The sequence below is a fragment of the Lolium rigidum genome, chromosome 2 (assembly GCF_022539505.1).
Source record: "Lolium rigidum isolate FL_2022 chromosome 2, APGP_CSIRO_Lrig_0.1, whole genome shotgun sequence".
In the NCBI taxonomy this organism is placed as follows: domain Eukaryota; kingdom Viridiplantae; phylum Streptophyta; class Magnoliopsida; order Poales; family Poaceae; genus Lolium; species Lolium rigidum.
In genome coordinates this window covers 101,047,222-101,060,332 of record NC_061509.1, presented here as the reverse complement: position 1 = coordinate 101,060,332, position 13,111 = coordinate 101,047,222, and the positions used below count along the sequence as shown (strand labels likewise).

Below are 13,111 nucleotides of genomic sequence, written 5' to 3'. Positions count from 1 at the left end.
CATGACGTGTTGGCGATTTGTTGCAAAAAAGATCAAAGTTTTAAAAATCCTCGCTAGCTTTTCGAGTGGTCTCGGGCTACAGCTAAGGCCTTCAGAGACTAAAATGAAAATAGCCACTAATAGCTTGGTATGACAATTTAGCCCCAATTTAGCCTCATAGCCTCTAACTTCCAGGTCAACGGGGCCAAAACATTTGGTCCCAAAATTTTCTAGCAGCCCAACTTTTAGCAAAAGTTTGGTCCCAGAACTTCTTGCTACATGCTTTTGTAGCTTTCTTTTTTATGTAATATTTGATATAATTATATGCTGACTTAATGCTACTTAATGATGTAAATGTGGATGTAACTATGTCCTGGTTATTCGTATCTCTAATGTGATCATGTTAATATGTAATGCACGTGTGAATATTTATATACATACGAATATTTGGTGACAAATTTTGATTCTTTTTAATATTTAGCAAAATCGCTATATGGCTTTAGTTGTGTATAGCCCGGTTATAGCCTTTCATAGATTCTGAGATTGCCGCCGCCATAGGCTATAGCCCGCTATTTTAAACCATGAACAAAAATTCAGCTACCGCGTATTTACCGTATCTGTTCGGGACTTTATTTCGGCCTGGTACCGTCATTTTCCAGTTTTCACCCGGATGGAATATCTACTAGAGATGCTCTTACCACGATGGAACCCCATATTTCACTGAATGATCCTTCTTTTTAAGCCCCTTGTGGACATTATATCGGCAAAAATGCTTAGAGTTTTGCTTGCTGCAGATTCATTGTGTTTGGAGCAAGATAATATTCCTCAATGTCATAATTATTGTCGTTGTTTTAGTTCAAATTTGAATTAAAAGTGGGATGTATTTGTGTCCAAGATTGCTCTACCAAAGTTTTAGCAAGCCAATATTTTGGTTGAGCTATTCCTTGCCCACAAATTAGGTAACATTGGATAAAAATGAACTAAAGTTGATAGTGCAACATTGACAAGCTAGCCAAAATGTTGGCAACTATCAAAATAACAACCAGTCTTTTGGTCATTACTCATTGCCGAAAAAATTAGTAGGGTATGTTTTGATTGAAATCTAAAATTCTAAACACACCCTAAAACCACGACAAAAATTGTAGACGGAGAGAAGTACTAAATATGAGCCATTTCGGAGGCAAAATGAACCCATCTCGTAAATTATGGCTTGCAATCCCCTCTCAACCTAATTGAGGTATCGCGGCCATTTTGGATTTTGGCTCATAAAAGAGTACTCCTCCAGCCAAAGTGAAAAAAGTTACTGCATCTTTCCCAAAAAATTGTAAACACGTCCTTTAGTATGACCACTCTTAAAGCCTGGATGGAACAGTACAACTTTCCCTGACCCATTTCTTCACCAAAGCAAAAGTAGTAAATTAGAAGAAAGGAGGGAGCAGAAAAAAAAGCGGCCCGAAAAAGAAAACAAGTAAAGGTGGACAGTGAGTAGAGGCAAAATAAAACACATGACTTATTTCAAGCTTCTTCCATTCCACTAAGTCTAGCTCTCCTCTTCTAGTGCCATGAGATTCTCTCTCTTCTCCAAAGGGGCACAAGCTTTCTCCTCTCTCTAAAGGTTGACCTCAAGGAGTAGAGAATCCTGGAGAGGGTTCAAAAGCCAGAGAGAGGTACTGAGGTGAGTGGGAGCTTGGTGTTGCTTGGTGCTAGCATATCGGGGAATATGGATAGGGGACTCATCCACAAATCATCACCACTAGTGGGGGAGATGGGTGAAGGCCATGGATGGTGGAGCGTGAATAATTTGAGGCCCCCCTTTGAGCAGCACAATCCTTCTATTCTCTTGCCCTCCACCACCGCCGCGTCCTCCTCCTCCCATATCAGTTCTTTCTCTTCTTTGCTTCTGTCGAATCACTATCCACTGCCTACGACTAGCACTGCACCTTGGCATGACAGCAGCAGTAGCAACCAAGGTCAGCAGCTCCAGGATCCATGGAGTCATCTCGTCATGTATGTAACTCTCTCTCTATCTTTCTCTCTCTCTCTCTCTCTCTGATCACAGTGCTGTGTTCTTGATATTGGTGACTTAATACGCCATCTATGGTATTTTATTCATTTTTTATGTAATTTTTCTAAATTAAGTACTGCATGCAAACGCAAAATTTCAATTAATCCCTGTGTATGGATTGTTTATAGGTCACCCGGTGGCAGTGGTGGATTGGCTAATAGTGAGGAGAGGTACAAGAACTGGGAAGGCCAGGCGCTGTTTCCCACTGGCGGGGAAGAAGCAGAAGATCGGAGTAGCGCCGGCTACAGCTACAGGGCCACAGTTAGCCATGGGAGAAGCCAAGCTGGTGATGAGATCCAATTGGCAATGTCATCTCCACCTCCGTGGGCCAGAGGTATCCAGCAGCACCACAACACCCTGCAGCAGCAAGCTTCCTCCCCTAGGTCTTCCTCCATCACCTCCACCACCTCCCTCGGAAGCAGCATGTTTGAGTTCTCAAACCACGGTTCTCCACGTGAGGTATCATTTTGCTAGCTCAAGCCTGAAATTGAGGTGAATTAATCCGAATTATGAATGCAAGTTTCACTGCATAGAAATAGTACTTTGGTAAAAAAAAATTGCTAATGATTAGTTAAGTTTGTGGAAATGAAAGCTTACTAACTTTGTTGGATCCTTTTGTGTTTCCCCTAGTGTCTCAGCACAGCATCTGGAACAGCTTTCAAGAAGGCTAGGACCCAAGAACCCTCTCCGGCTCAATCTATTGTTAAGGTACTCTCTCTCTCTCTCTCTCTCTCTCTCTCTCTCTCTCTCTCTCTCTCTCTCTCTATCTATCTATCTCTCTATCTATCTATCTCTATCTACTCTCTCAATGAGCATGGGCCACCCGCCCTGAGCAAGCTAGCTTTGAAGCATATGCATGCATGCTGAAATGGACAGGCATGGAATCATTGTGGAGTGAGAGAGAAGATGAGATAGGCTGTCGTTGGGATGATGACATTCTTAGTATCTTTTGCTTGGTCTTTTGCTCAGGTGAGAAAGGAGAAGCTAGGGGATAGAATAACTGCCCTTCACCAGCTTGTCTCCCCATTTGGGAAGGTATATATCATCAATATCCTCTTCAGGTCTACAAGTTTCACCATATTAGTACACTCTAGATACCCCTTATCTATAACTATCATTGATGAATGAGTTAAAATTAGCACCTGGACGTACTTAATTTGACGAACAGAGTAGTATAAACAATGTATTGGTATGCTGAAGTTACTCATGATAGAACAATTACAACATGGTATAAGGGCAGCTAATGGATTCTTCCTTGCCCGTGAATAGATAGCCAATCCAAGAGAAGGAACCATTTTGAGAAAGGCGACTGACAGAACAATATTATTATATGATATGATCCCATAATGTGTAGTTGATTGCAATGCCATTTTGGCCCTCCTCAGATCTGTTGTTAATTGTGCAAAGAATGATTAGACCATGTTGTACTAAGATAGAAACATGTCTCGGGCTCATATTAAGAGGCATGCCATTTTAGCATTTTATATACCATGAATCCATAATATAAATTTTGGTCTTGTGTTTGGCCTCCTCTTTTTTTAAATGACAAGAAGAGTTTGATAAGATTAAATCTAAAATTAAAATTTTCGGTACCAGACGGGCCTAAGAAAACCATTTCAGTACAAAAAAAAAGTAGTGTTTTTTACTTTTTAGAGAATATTGAAAATCAATCAATTCTAGGGAATTGAGTACTAGACTATAGATATAAATTTTGGCCTTGTGTTTGGCCTCCTATTCATAATGAAAATGACAAGAAGGTCTTTTGCATAGTCGTTGAGAAATATTTGTAACAGAAGCTTGTGCTTTGTATTACTACCGGTTTCTGCATCATACGACACATCATTAGATTAACTACATCACACAAACGTATCAGGTAGAAGTATTATAATTGGTTTTGTTGAATAATGAAAGAGAAATTCTCCAGTGCTCTGCATCCAAAGATTTCACAATATTTTTCAAATGGAAATATGCAATGGGGTGGTGTCGCTTGTTTCTAGCTAGCTGTGATGAACTGATGATACTATACAATAGTATTCGAGTAAAAAGAAGATCCATTGTCCCAGAGAAAAATACAAAAAAGAGATCCTGACATGGGCTAACCTCTCTTTTGTGGCAGACTGACACAGCGTCTGTACTCCTTGAAGCCATTGGGTACATCAGATTCCTACACGGTCAAATTGAGGTCGGTCTCTCCCACTGACTCTAACTCTCTTGTTCTCTCTCTCTCTTCCATGGCTTCACGCAGCACGCGTGCCCATACCACCAGGTTTTTTAGCTCCCAAGCAACACATCCATCCATCAACACATAAAGTATACCGCCAGGTTTATGTGCTCCCAAGCATTTTTTTTTCCTTTGTTCGTTTTGATGCTTTTCGTTGACAGCTCCATCGCTGTGCACCGACGAGCTAACTACACATGTGCAAGTGAAACAAAAAGAGGCAGATACATAATGTTTGCGTGCTTGAAAAAGCTGCGTGCGTGCCTCCGCATTGCATGCATGCATGCTGCTGGTCCTCTGCGACCTTGCAAATCTCTTTGGCAACAGTGTGCATGTCTATTGGAAAGGAGACAAATATGCTTCCCGGGCACACACTGTTTCTTAGCCTCCATATACAGCAGGTTTCTTATCCTAGGAGTATAAGTTTCCAGTTTGAATTTATAAATTTCCTATGTACACGCAGGGTTTGAGCTCACCATACCAGCTCGGCGGTGGCAATGGGAGCGGGGGTGGCTCCATGTCCAAGCAGCAGCACGAAGCCACGGTGAGTGCCGTAGTTCCTAGTATTCTCTCCTGCTCAACTTATCTCGATTGTGCTACGGGTGCTCTGGTGGGCTTTCGGTTCCACCGAACCGATCAGTTCGGTGCTAGGAAATTTCCGTTGTCGGAAATCAAGCAACGATCGATCAATAGCAATTGTTGTAACCAAGGCATCGGTTCCTCAATCAAATGGTTAGGTGTTCGGTCTCGGTCATTTCGGCTTCGATTCAGGTTCGTTTGGTTCGTAAATCAGTTTTCAGGTTATATGTCCACCCCTAGTTGCCCATAGGGCTGCAAAGAACTCAAGATCGGCTCGTCTTTTAGCTGGACTTGAGATTGCCTCAAAAATAAACGAGCAAGTATGAGTCTTTTATAGCTCGATCATAAGTCGATCTTGAGCCAACACTAGCCCGCTTGATTAAGCTCGATAGCCTAAAAGACTATAATTGTATGCAATAGTTATGCTATATATTAAAATAACTAATTACTTTATATGATGTGGATGGATTTGTTCCTTCTACTTTTCGATGAAATTTAATTGAGCAAATATAATAGTTTACTTTGGATGTGAGTTTTCTTCCTTCCATATGCAAGAAATATTGAAGATTTATTGTTTTTCATAGCTCGAAGCTAGCTAAAATCGACTCAGGGTCAGCACAAGCTATTTATTAACCAAATTTTACAGCTCGACCTTTAACTCAAAGTTGCCTGAGCTCGCTGAAATTTTGGTATATATCAGCCGAGCTAACTCTCTAGAGCTCGACTCATGTACTGCCATAGTAGCGCTTGCGCGAGGTTGGACGTACTAGTACGCTGAAGGGTAGCTGCCCGGCCCAGGCAGCACGCCCCCTGCGTGTGGCACAATTCCCGACGTTAGCTAGCTGCTGCCTGCAGCTGCAGGTGATCATCATGGCTCTCATCCTCATCGTATCTGCGCGCCTTCATGCGCACATCACATCGCAACGCATCTTTGCCCGCCCTCTGTCTCTATCTGGTAAATAAGGCTGTACCTCGGTCAACATGGGAGAAAGCTATCTCTCAACATTGTCATTTGGGATACCGTAACTGGGTCGCTACGCTGCCTGTTTGGCCTGCAGTTTGACTATGCCATGGCGCTCTAGGTTTTCGCCACAGCGTGTCACCCTAATATAGGGTTTATCATCACCGAGTTTTTTTTTTTTTTGGTCTGTGCAAGCTGCTTTTTTTTCCATCATCAAGTATATATGTATATCATCCCAGTTTGTATCCACCTCGATACAATGTGTAGATCCATCCCAGATTTCTGCCCAACATATAAAACAAGCGATTGGTGCTGAAAGTGGGTACGTACGTTGTCAACTACCATTTGGCATGCATACATTTGTCCGGATCTCAACTTGTACAGTGGTACACACTTGTTGTATCTATGTTCTTGGCAGCTCTAGCTATGTGGTAGCACATATTTTCTTCATACGTACCTCAATGGCGGGTTACACATTACGTACTTACATACATATATATACCGACCAGCTTAGTTAAGCTTACATCATATGCATGCTTGACAGCTTTAGAGATCCTAACTATCATTGGCCTCACTTAATTAACTAACCTTCAGTTTTACATTAATCAACTACGCATTGGGGTCACTATATTATTCTTCTGAAGTTCTGATCCATGCATGAATTGACACATGCACCGACTCTGCAAGACTGCAGAGTTGATTAGACTACATTAATTATCTGCTAATGGCAGAGCAAGCACATTAGAAAAGCCTACGCAAAATGATATTTATACAAAGCATCATATCTTTGTGAGATCTTTCGATTAAAGTACAGACATAAGCTTTATGCCTGACCAACCAATATATATTCCTATCGATAAAAAGGTGGCTGATTCCCTTAAAACCGTCCTTATTAATTTACAGGCGCAACAAGGAGAAAGGAACAACATATTTCCAGAAGAGCCTGGCCAGGTATAGTTAACTACTCATTTGCTTCTGACTAAACATGCTTTCTTTTATGGGATCTATACCCAACTGATCACCAAGTAATAAAGCACAAAAGATCGATGATCCTTTTCTTCCCAAAGGGGGGATTTAGTTCGTCTAAAAAGCCTTGCTTTGATTGGCCCATAAAAGCATCCGGAAAAGTTAATCATGCAGGGGCCAGTACTTGTCTCTAGCTTTACACCTTTAACTATTTCACACCAAAGCTACCTGCTATATAGCTTTTTCTCCCTAATACTACAGTGATGCCTTTTGAGGTGGTTAATTAACAATTTACTTACTTACAAGCAGCTGTTACATGACAAAGCCTCGAGGAAGAGAGGACACCCTGACCAGGTACTCATCGCTCGATCATATGCTCGTTTAATTATGCATGTATGGTTCGAGATTTCACGTAAAAATGTTGAAATACATGGGTTTCTGGCTGCTAATTGACAATTTGCTATGACACATTCAGGATGTAAGCTGTAGTGGTGAGGAAGCAAAGAAGGATCTGAAGAGTAGGGGGCTGTGCCTTGTCCCGGTGAGCTGCACGCTGGACTTTGGCGCGGACGCCGGTCCTGCGGATTACTGGACGGCGGCGCCGCCTTTTGGGATGGGATTCGGCCGGTAGATGAACGGAGCAATGGATCATGGTTGTGGAAGCAGCAAGGTGTCGGTCGGGTGGCTTGGAGAACCGAGATATATACCTGTACCTGTTAAATGCATGATAAAGTCATATGCGTGCATGAATTGTAGCATAACATCAAGAGCAGCCATCCTGCTGAAAAGAAGTTTAAGGCTGGTTCCTCTTGATGCTATGCATGAACGCATTCATGCATGTACATGCGTCTGTACATGCACTAGCTGAGGGTAGTGAATCATCGGTCTAACAGAGTATATAACTGTTAGTGTGTGTGATCGATCTGGTTGAATTAGAGATTGGTCAATTTGGATCAGTGGAGAAGGTGCGTCAGACGACAGACGGTAGAGCTAGCTACTAGCTTTGCTAGTGCTCATTAGATAGCGCCACCTTAATTTGCAAGGCTTATATGTTGTGCATACATGCGTGGTAGCCGTATCTGGAATGGTCATGGTCACTTTTTTCGAAATGGAGACTCTCGCCCCAGCCTCTGCATCGAGTGATGCATACAGCTTTTATTGATGATTATTAAGTTTAAGTGTATGTCATACAAAAGATTATATCATGGGTCACACAGGGTTGAGATATGAATCAACCATCTAAAATCAAGAGAAAACATGTGACGACTCTGGGCTACCATGTTAATCTAAGATCAAAACGTAAACTGAACTGATTGTATATATCCCGTGCAACCTTCTCTAGCCGGTTGCACCCAATATCCAAGTCCTCGCGTTTCTCCGTTGGTTGTAGGAAGGACCACATACGGATCCAATGGTCATGGTCACTGGCTGTAAAATGTGTATTTCTGTTTTATTACTGCATTTGTCGAGATTAATCACACTTCCATTTTGTGCGACTTTTCTTTTTTAATGAAACAGCGTTGATAACTGTGCCAGGAACCAGGATGCATTTTCATGGGATACAAGCACACCTAATCTATATGTAATATCTATAAAGGTCATCCCTACTAAGATGCATTTAATATTTGCAAGTTTAAACCTAGTGTAGTCACATCATCTCAATTATTCTCATTCGTTGGATTTCCAATCTATGGTTGTTAGTTATCCACTAGATGGTAACACATGCAGCCATGCCTCGTAATCCAAATGCTGCCATGGTAAGAGCTGATAATTGATCACCCAAAAACTGCAGTCAATTGATACTATTTTCTACAATTTAGTGGAACCCCTTCATCTGCCCCAACATCAATATTGTTTCCTCTTTTTTCCAAGAACTTCTACGCGGTTTTGGCTTTTTCACCTTCCTCTATGTCTCCTCACACAATAAATAAAAAGCATTGATGCATTCTCTCCGTTCTTTTCATCTTTTCCCCTTCAAAATAAGTATCTGTCTTGCAGGTTATCTCTATCCATGATAGAAAAGCTAAGGCACCCAAGGATCCAGGGATCGACTCTGCTAAGCAGCCGCACACGCTGGGAGCATTTCACCTGTTCAACGTGTGAGCCAGCGTTCTGGCACGCAAGGATGAAGAATCAACGGGAGGGCGACAATACGGCGCATGTGACTCACATGAAGGGTTTTTTTTTTTTAACACAGATGGGGTCAACGACCCCGGTGGAACTTGCATTACTAAGCACGTGGCAGGTACATTTTGCAAGAAGGACCTTTTTCATCTATTGCCCTAGGAAACCTAATATTTGAAGAAAAGGCCTTCTTTCTTACATACAACACCCTAGCAGAGTAAAATAAAAAGCAATCAAGGAGACGGGTGTCACTGCCGCCAGACGCCGGCGAGCTCAATGCGTTTCCGCCGAGCTCCGAGAGCGGTTTGCTCGAAGGCTCTCGACCGCCGCCAAGATCCACACGCTGGCTACTTCCATGGGGCCGGGGACGAACCACTTGGCCTCGCGGAAGCGTCGAGCTCCAGCGACTGATCCAGAGGGCCTCCATCTTGGAGGTTGATTTCGGGCCACCTTGTTGGCCAAAGATCATGGCGATGACATCGGTCGCCATGTGATCCGCTCGAGGAAGAGGATGTCCACCAGACCACCATCTCCTGCAGCTGGCAACTTTGCAAGCACCCACACCACCTCCCTCGCCACCAAGGCCGGCCAAGAGGAGAGGAGAAGCAGAGCCACCAGGAAGAAGACGGGCACGCTTATTGGGATAGGGGCTCACCGTAAGAGTGACCTGCAGCTTCTTCCACCATGGAAGCTCGCCGAGGAGCTCAGCCGGTGACTGATATGTGCCGCGCCGAGGCGATAGACCAGCCGAGGACCCCCACCGCCCAGCAGATCTACCGAAACCCCTGCCATCGCTCCCCTTCTCCTCGCCTCCACGGCAGGCCAGGAGGAGGAGATACGGCAAGGCATCAGCAGAGCTTACTAGACGACGACGATTGACCTTATTGACGGAGATATCTGCAGCGGCGACCGGCGTCTTCTTCCATCGAAGCTCGCCGGAGAAGAACCACCGCAGCAAGCCCCAGGTCTGGCCAAAATAGATCTGAGCCCTACTCCAGACGCGGGCATAAGGCCCAACACTACTCCTATACATCCTACAGAGACAGGCACGGAGCCTCAGCCACTCTCCGGCGGCAACACCGCCGGAGAGGTCCTCGGTCCGGCCAAGAACAACGGGGAGGCCGCTCAGTTACTGTGGAGAGGTGAGAGAGGGGAAGGGGAAAAATGGCACTCACGATGTACATGAAGGGTTTGGCACCGCGACTATCGACGATACACCTCTTTGTCATCGCATTTATCTGCTTCTCTCTTTCCGTTCATGTCTTTCCATCACTTAACTCTTGCAGCTCTGATTATTTTTTCATCCTGCAGATTTTTTACTTCAAGGAAGATAGTGTCAACTTGGTTCACTATATATGCAAGGAAAGTCAGGATATTCATGACGGCTAAGAACACAATATCTCAAGACAAGATTGTACCATTGCTTTTCCCCAAGGTTATTAATCTGCAAGATCATTGCGTTATTTCGGTCTATCACAAGTGAAGAACATGAATACGTACATGTTTCATGCAATCTTGGTAGGTAAAATTAACTGTGAAAGATACTATTTGCCCTATTTCTGAATCCTCGATCGGGTTGTGAAATACTGTTTCATTACTTTTGCAGGTGACCAGTTAAATATTTGCCGCTTAGGTTATGTGGAGAAAGTGAAAAATTTCATACTACTACACTAAATATACATGCACCAGCTAGATGCTTGGTCAGCCATACAGATATACTTAGCTCTACAATTAATCTATGACAGATTGATTCTTCATTAAATGTTTATGACTTATATACACAAATGGTGTACATCCTTGATGAACTTCTCTGCAATCAGGTCTTGAGAGAAATGCTACGTGTGATCGTGTCAGCTTAGACCACGATGAAGGTGCCCGGCGAGGAGTAGAGGCACTAGTGGAGAAGAGGCCTTTGATCCCAAGCAAATGTCCCAGTGCAGAACTAAATCGGGACCAATGCGGGGCATTGGTCCCGGTTCGTTTTGCCCAGGGCGACCCCACTAGCTGGAGCCTGTCCGGTAGTGGCCTTTGGTCCCGGTTTGTACTAAAAACCGGGACTAAAGGGTCGGCGGCAGGGCGCGGCAGGCCGTGTCAGGCGTGGGAAACCCTTAGTCCCGGTTTGTAATACAAACCGGGTACAAAGGCCCCCCCTCTGGACCCGGTTTGTATTACAAACCGGGACAAAGTCCCCAATCTAGCTATATAACCTTGCCCCTGCCCAAGTGTGAGCCACACTTGGCCATTTTTTCACTTTCTTCACAAGAGGGGTGTATTGCTCTCCTCTCTTCTTCACATGCACAAGAAGTGTTCGATGAAATGCTTAAGAGGATTTGCCACTTGAGTTTACACAAATCAAGCCACACTTAACTTGCTTTTTTCTTCTTCACCGAGGTTAACAACTTTATCCTTTTCATCTGTAATTGATATGCATGTGTATATATACATCGTGATGTTCTGTAATGGTTTTGATCAGCTTAATTATATCATGCAGATGAATCGGCAATGGATGTACATTGATCGACGGTTTGACGAGTTCACTTCGGGCCTGGATAATTTTATGGCCGTGGCGGAGGCAAACAAACATGGTGGCTTCATGTATTGTCCATGTGTCAACTGCAAGAATACCGTAAATTACGCTCACTCGAGTCTCATTCACAGCCACCTTCGCGATCCGGTTTCATGCCCAAGTTACTATTGTTGGACCAAGCACGGAGAAAGAGGGGTTATGATGGAAGACAATGAAGAAGAGGAAGAGGATGATGACGGTTATCCCAATTTCCCTGAATACGATGATATTGCAGAAGGCAATGAAGACAATGAAGTAGAAGATCAAGAGGCACCAGATGAGCCTGCTGATGATGATCTTGGTCGGGCCATTGCTGATGCAAGGAGAGAATGTGAAACTGAAAAGGAAAGGTTGGCCTTCGACAAGATGATAGAAGATCACAACAAATTGTTATACTCCTATGCGCGATGATGATTCCCCTGTGCATGAGCAGTCTCCTCCGCGTGAAAATACTCCGCCGCCTCCTCGTCCTCGTCAGGAGACTCCGCCGCCTCCACCTAAGAAAAAGAGGAAGCTAACCGCGGCACCTCCTACAGCTCCGAAGAGATCATCAACTCTGATGAGGGCACAGACTCCAGAGTTGTTACCACATGAGCAGACTGAAGAGCAAAAGGCGTTTCTTGCGTCGAAGAAGATGTTTATTCCACCGCATACAGTGAAGCACTTTGCCGAGACGAGAATGAAGAGACCTGAGCTGAGAGCTGATTATGACCGCTCTCTTGGACAGTCCTCTAGAGCGAGCAAAGCAAAAAAAAGTCGCCCAGCTTGGACAGCAGGACATTCAGGCCATACCCCACTTCGTCGTGCAGCCCTATGATGATCCAGAGACGGCATCGATGATCGAACGGGAGGCTAGAGCTCAGGGAGCATCAGTTGAGTACGAAGATTACTATCCAACGGCTCAAGTCATAAACAAGTATAGATACGGATCTGATCTCGTCAAACCTGGTGAGCTCGCACGTCTAGGGACTCAGATGCGAAGGTTGCGTGAATGGTACCTGAAAGCCTGTCGAAGAGGTGATCGCTACCTCACGGTGTATCTTAGAGATGAGCATTACTTCCGGGGGGACGAGGAGATAAACCTTGAGTTAGAATAATTGTTTCAGTTATTCAATCAAGACGCCCTCGACAAAGCTGTCATCAGTTGCTACTGCATGTAAGTGATTTATTTATGTAATTAAGTCTGTAGCTCAGCTCATTCATTTGCACTAACAATTATCCTCACTATATTCTTTGTGTACGCTATACATTTAATTATGCAGAATGAAGAAGGTCGAATGCAAAAAAGGCAAGCTCCTCGAGTTGTGGTTCATTGACCCAGACACAGTTCATGAAGTTACGGTTCGAGACTACCCCAAGGACACAGAGGACAACATGGTAATGTTTTTAGTGAAGCAAGCAAACAAAGAGGATATATTCTTTCCCTACAACTTCAAGTGAGTGTTATATATAACATACATTATGCTTGTGCAGCTTCCACTTTATTCTCGTAATCATTGAGCTATGCTTGTGCAGATTCCACTTTATTCTCCTAATCATTGATCTTCATAAAGGAGTCGTAAATGTCATGGACTCGAAACGTAAAGAACATGCGGAATGGGCGGACATGGCTGCCATCCTCCGCAGGTAATTTCAATATCAATTTCGTATTGG

The 13,111-nt window shown here is 43.9% G+C and overlaps 1 protein-coding gene across 1 annotated transcript; it reads left to right on the top strand.

Moving 5' to 3' along the window:
* The first annotated feature begins 1,504 nt into the window (after positions 1-1,504).
* On the top strand, positions 1,505-7,877 carry LOC124692143 (transcription factor bHLH68-like). The gene is made up of 9 exons (XM_047225447.1): positions 1,505-1,986; positions 2,173-2,503; positions 2,675-2,752; positions 3,014-3,079; positions 4,161-4,226; positions 4,726-4,806; positions 6,706-6,753; positions 7,078-7,122; positions 7,244-7,877. The coding sequence occupies exons 1-9, from the start codon at positions 1,700-1,702 to the stop codon at positions 7,397-7,399; spliced, it is 1,158 nt and encodes a 385-aa protein (XP_047081403.1). The 5' UTR covers positions 1,505-1,699; the 3' UTR covers positions 7,400-7,877.
* Positions 7,878-13,111: the final 5,234 nt, after the last annotated feature.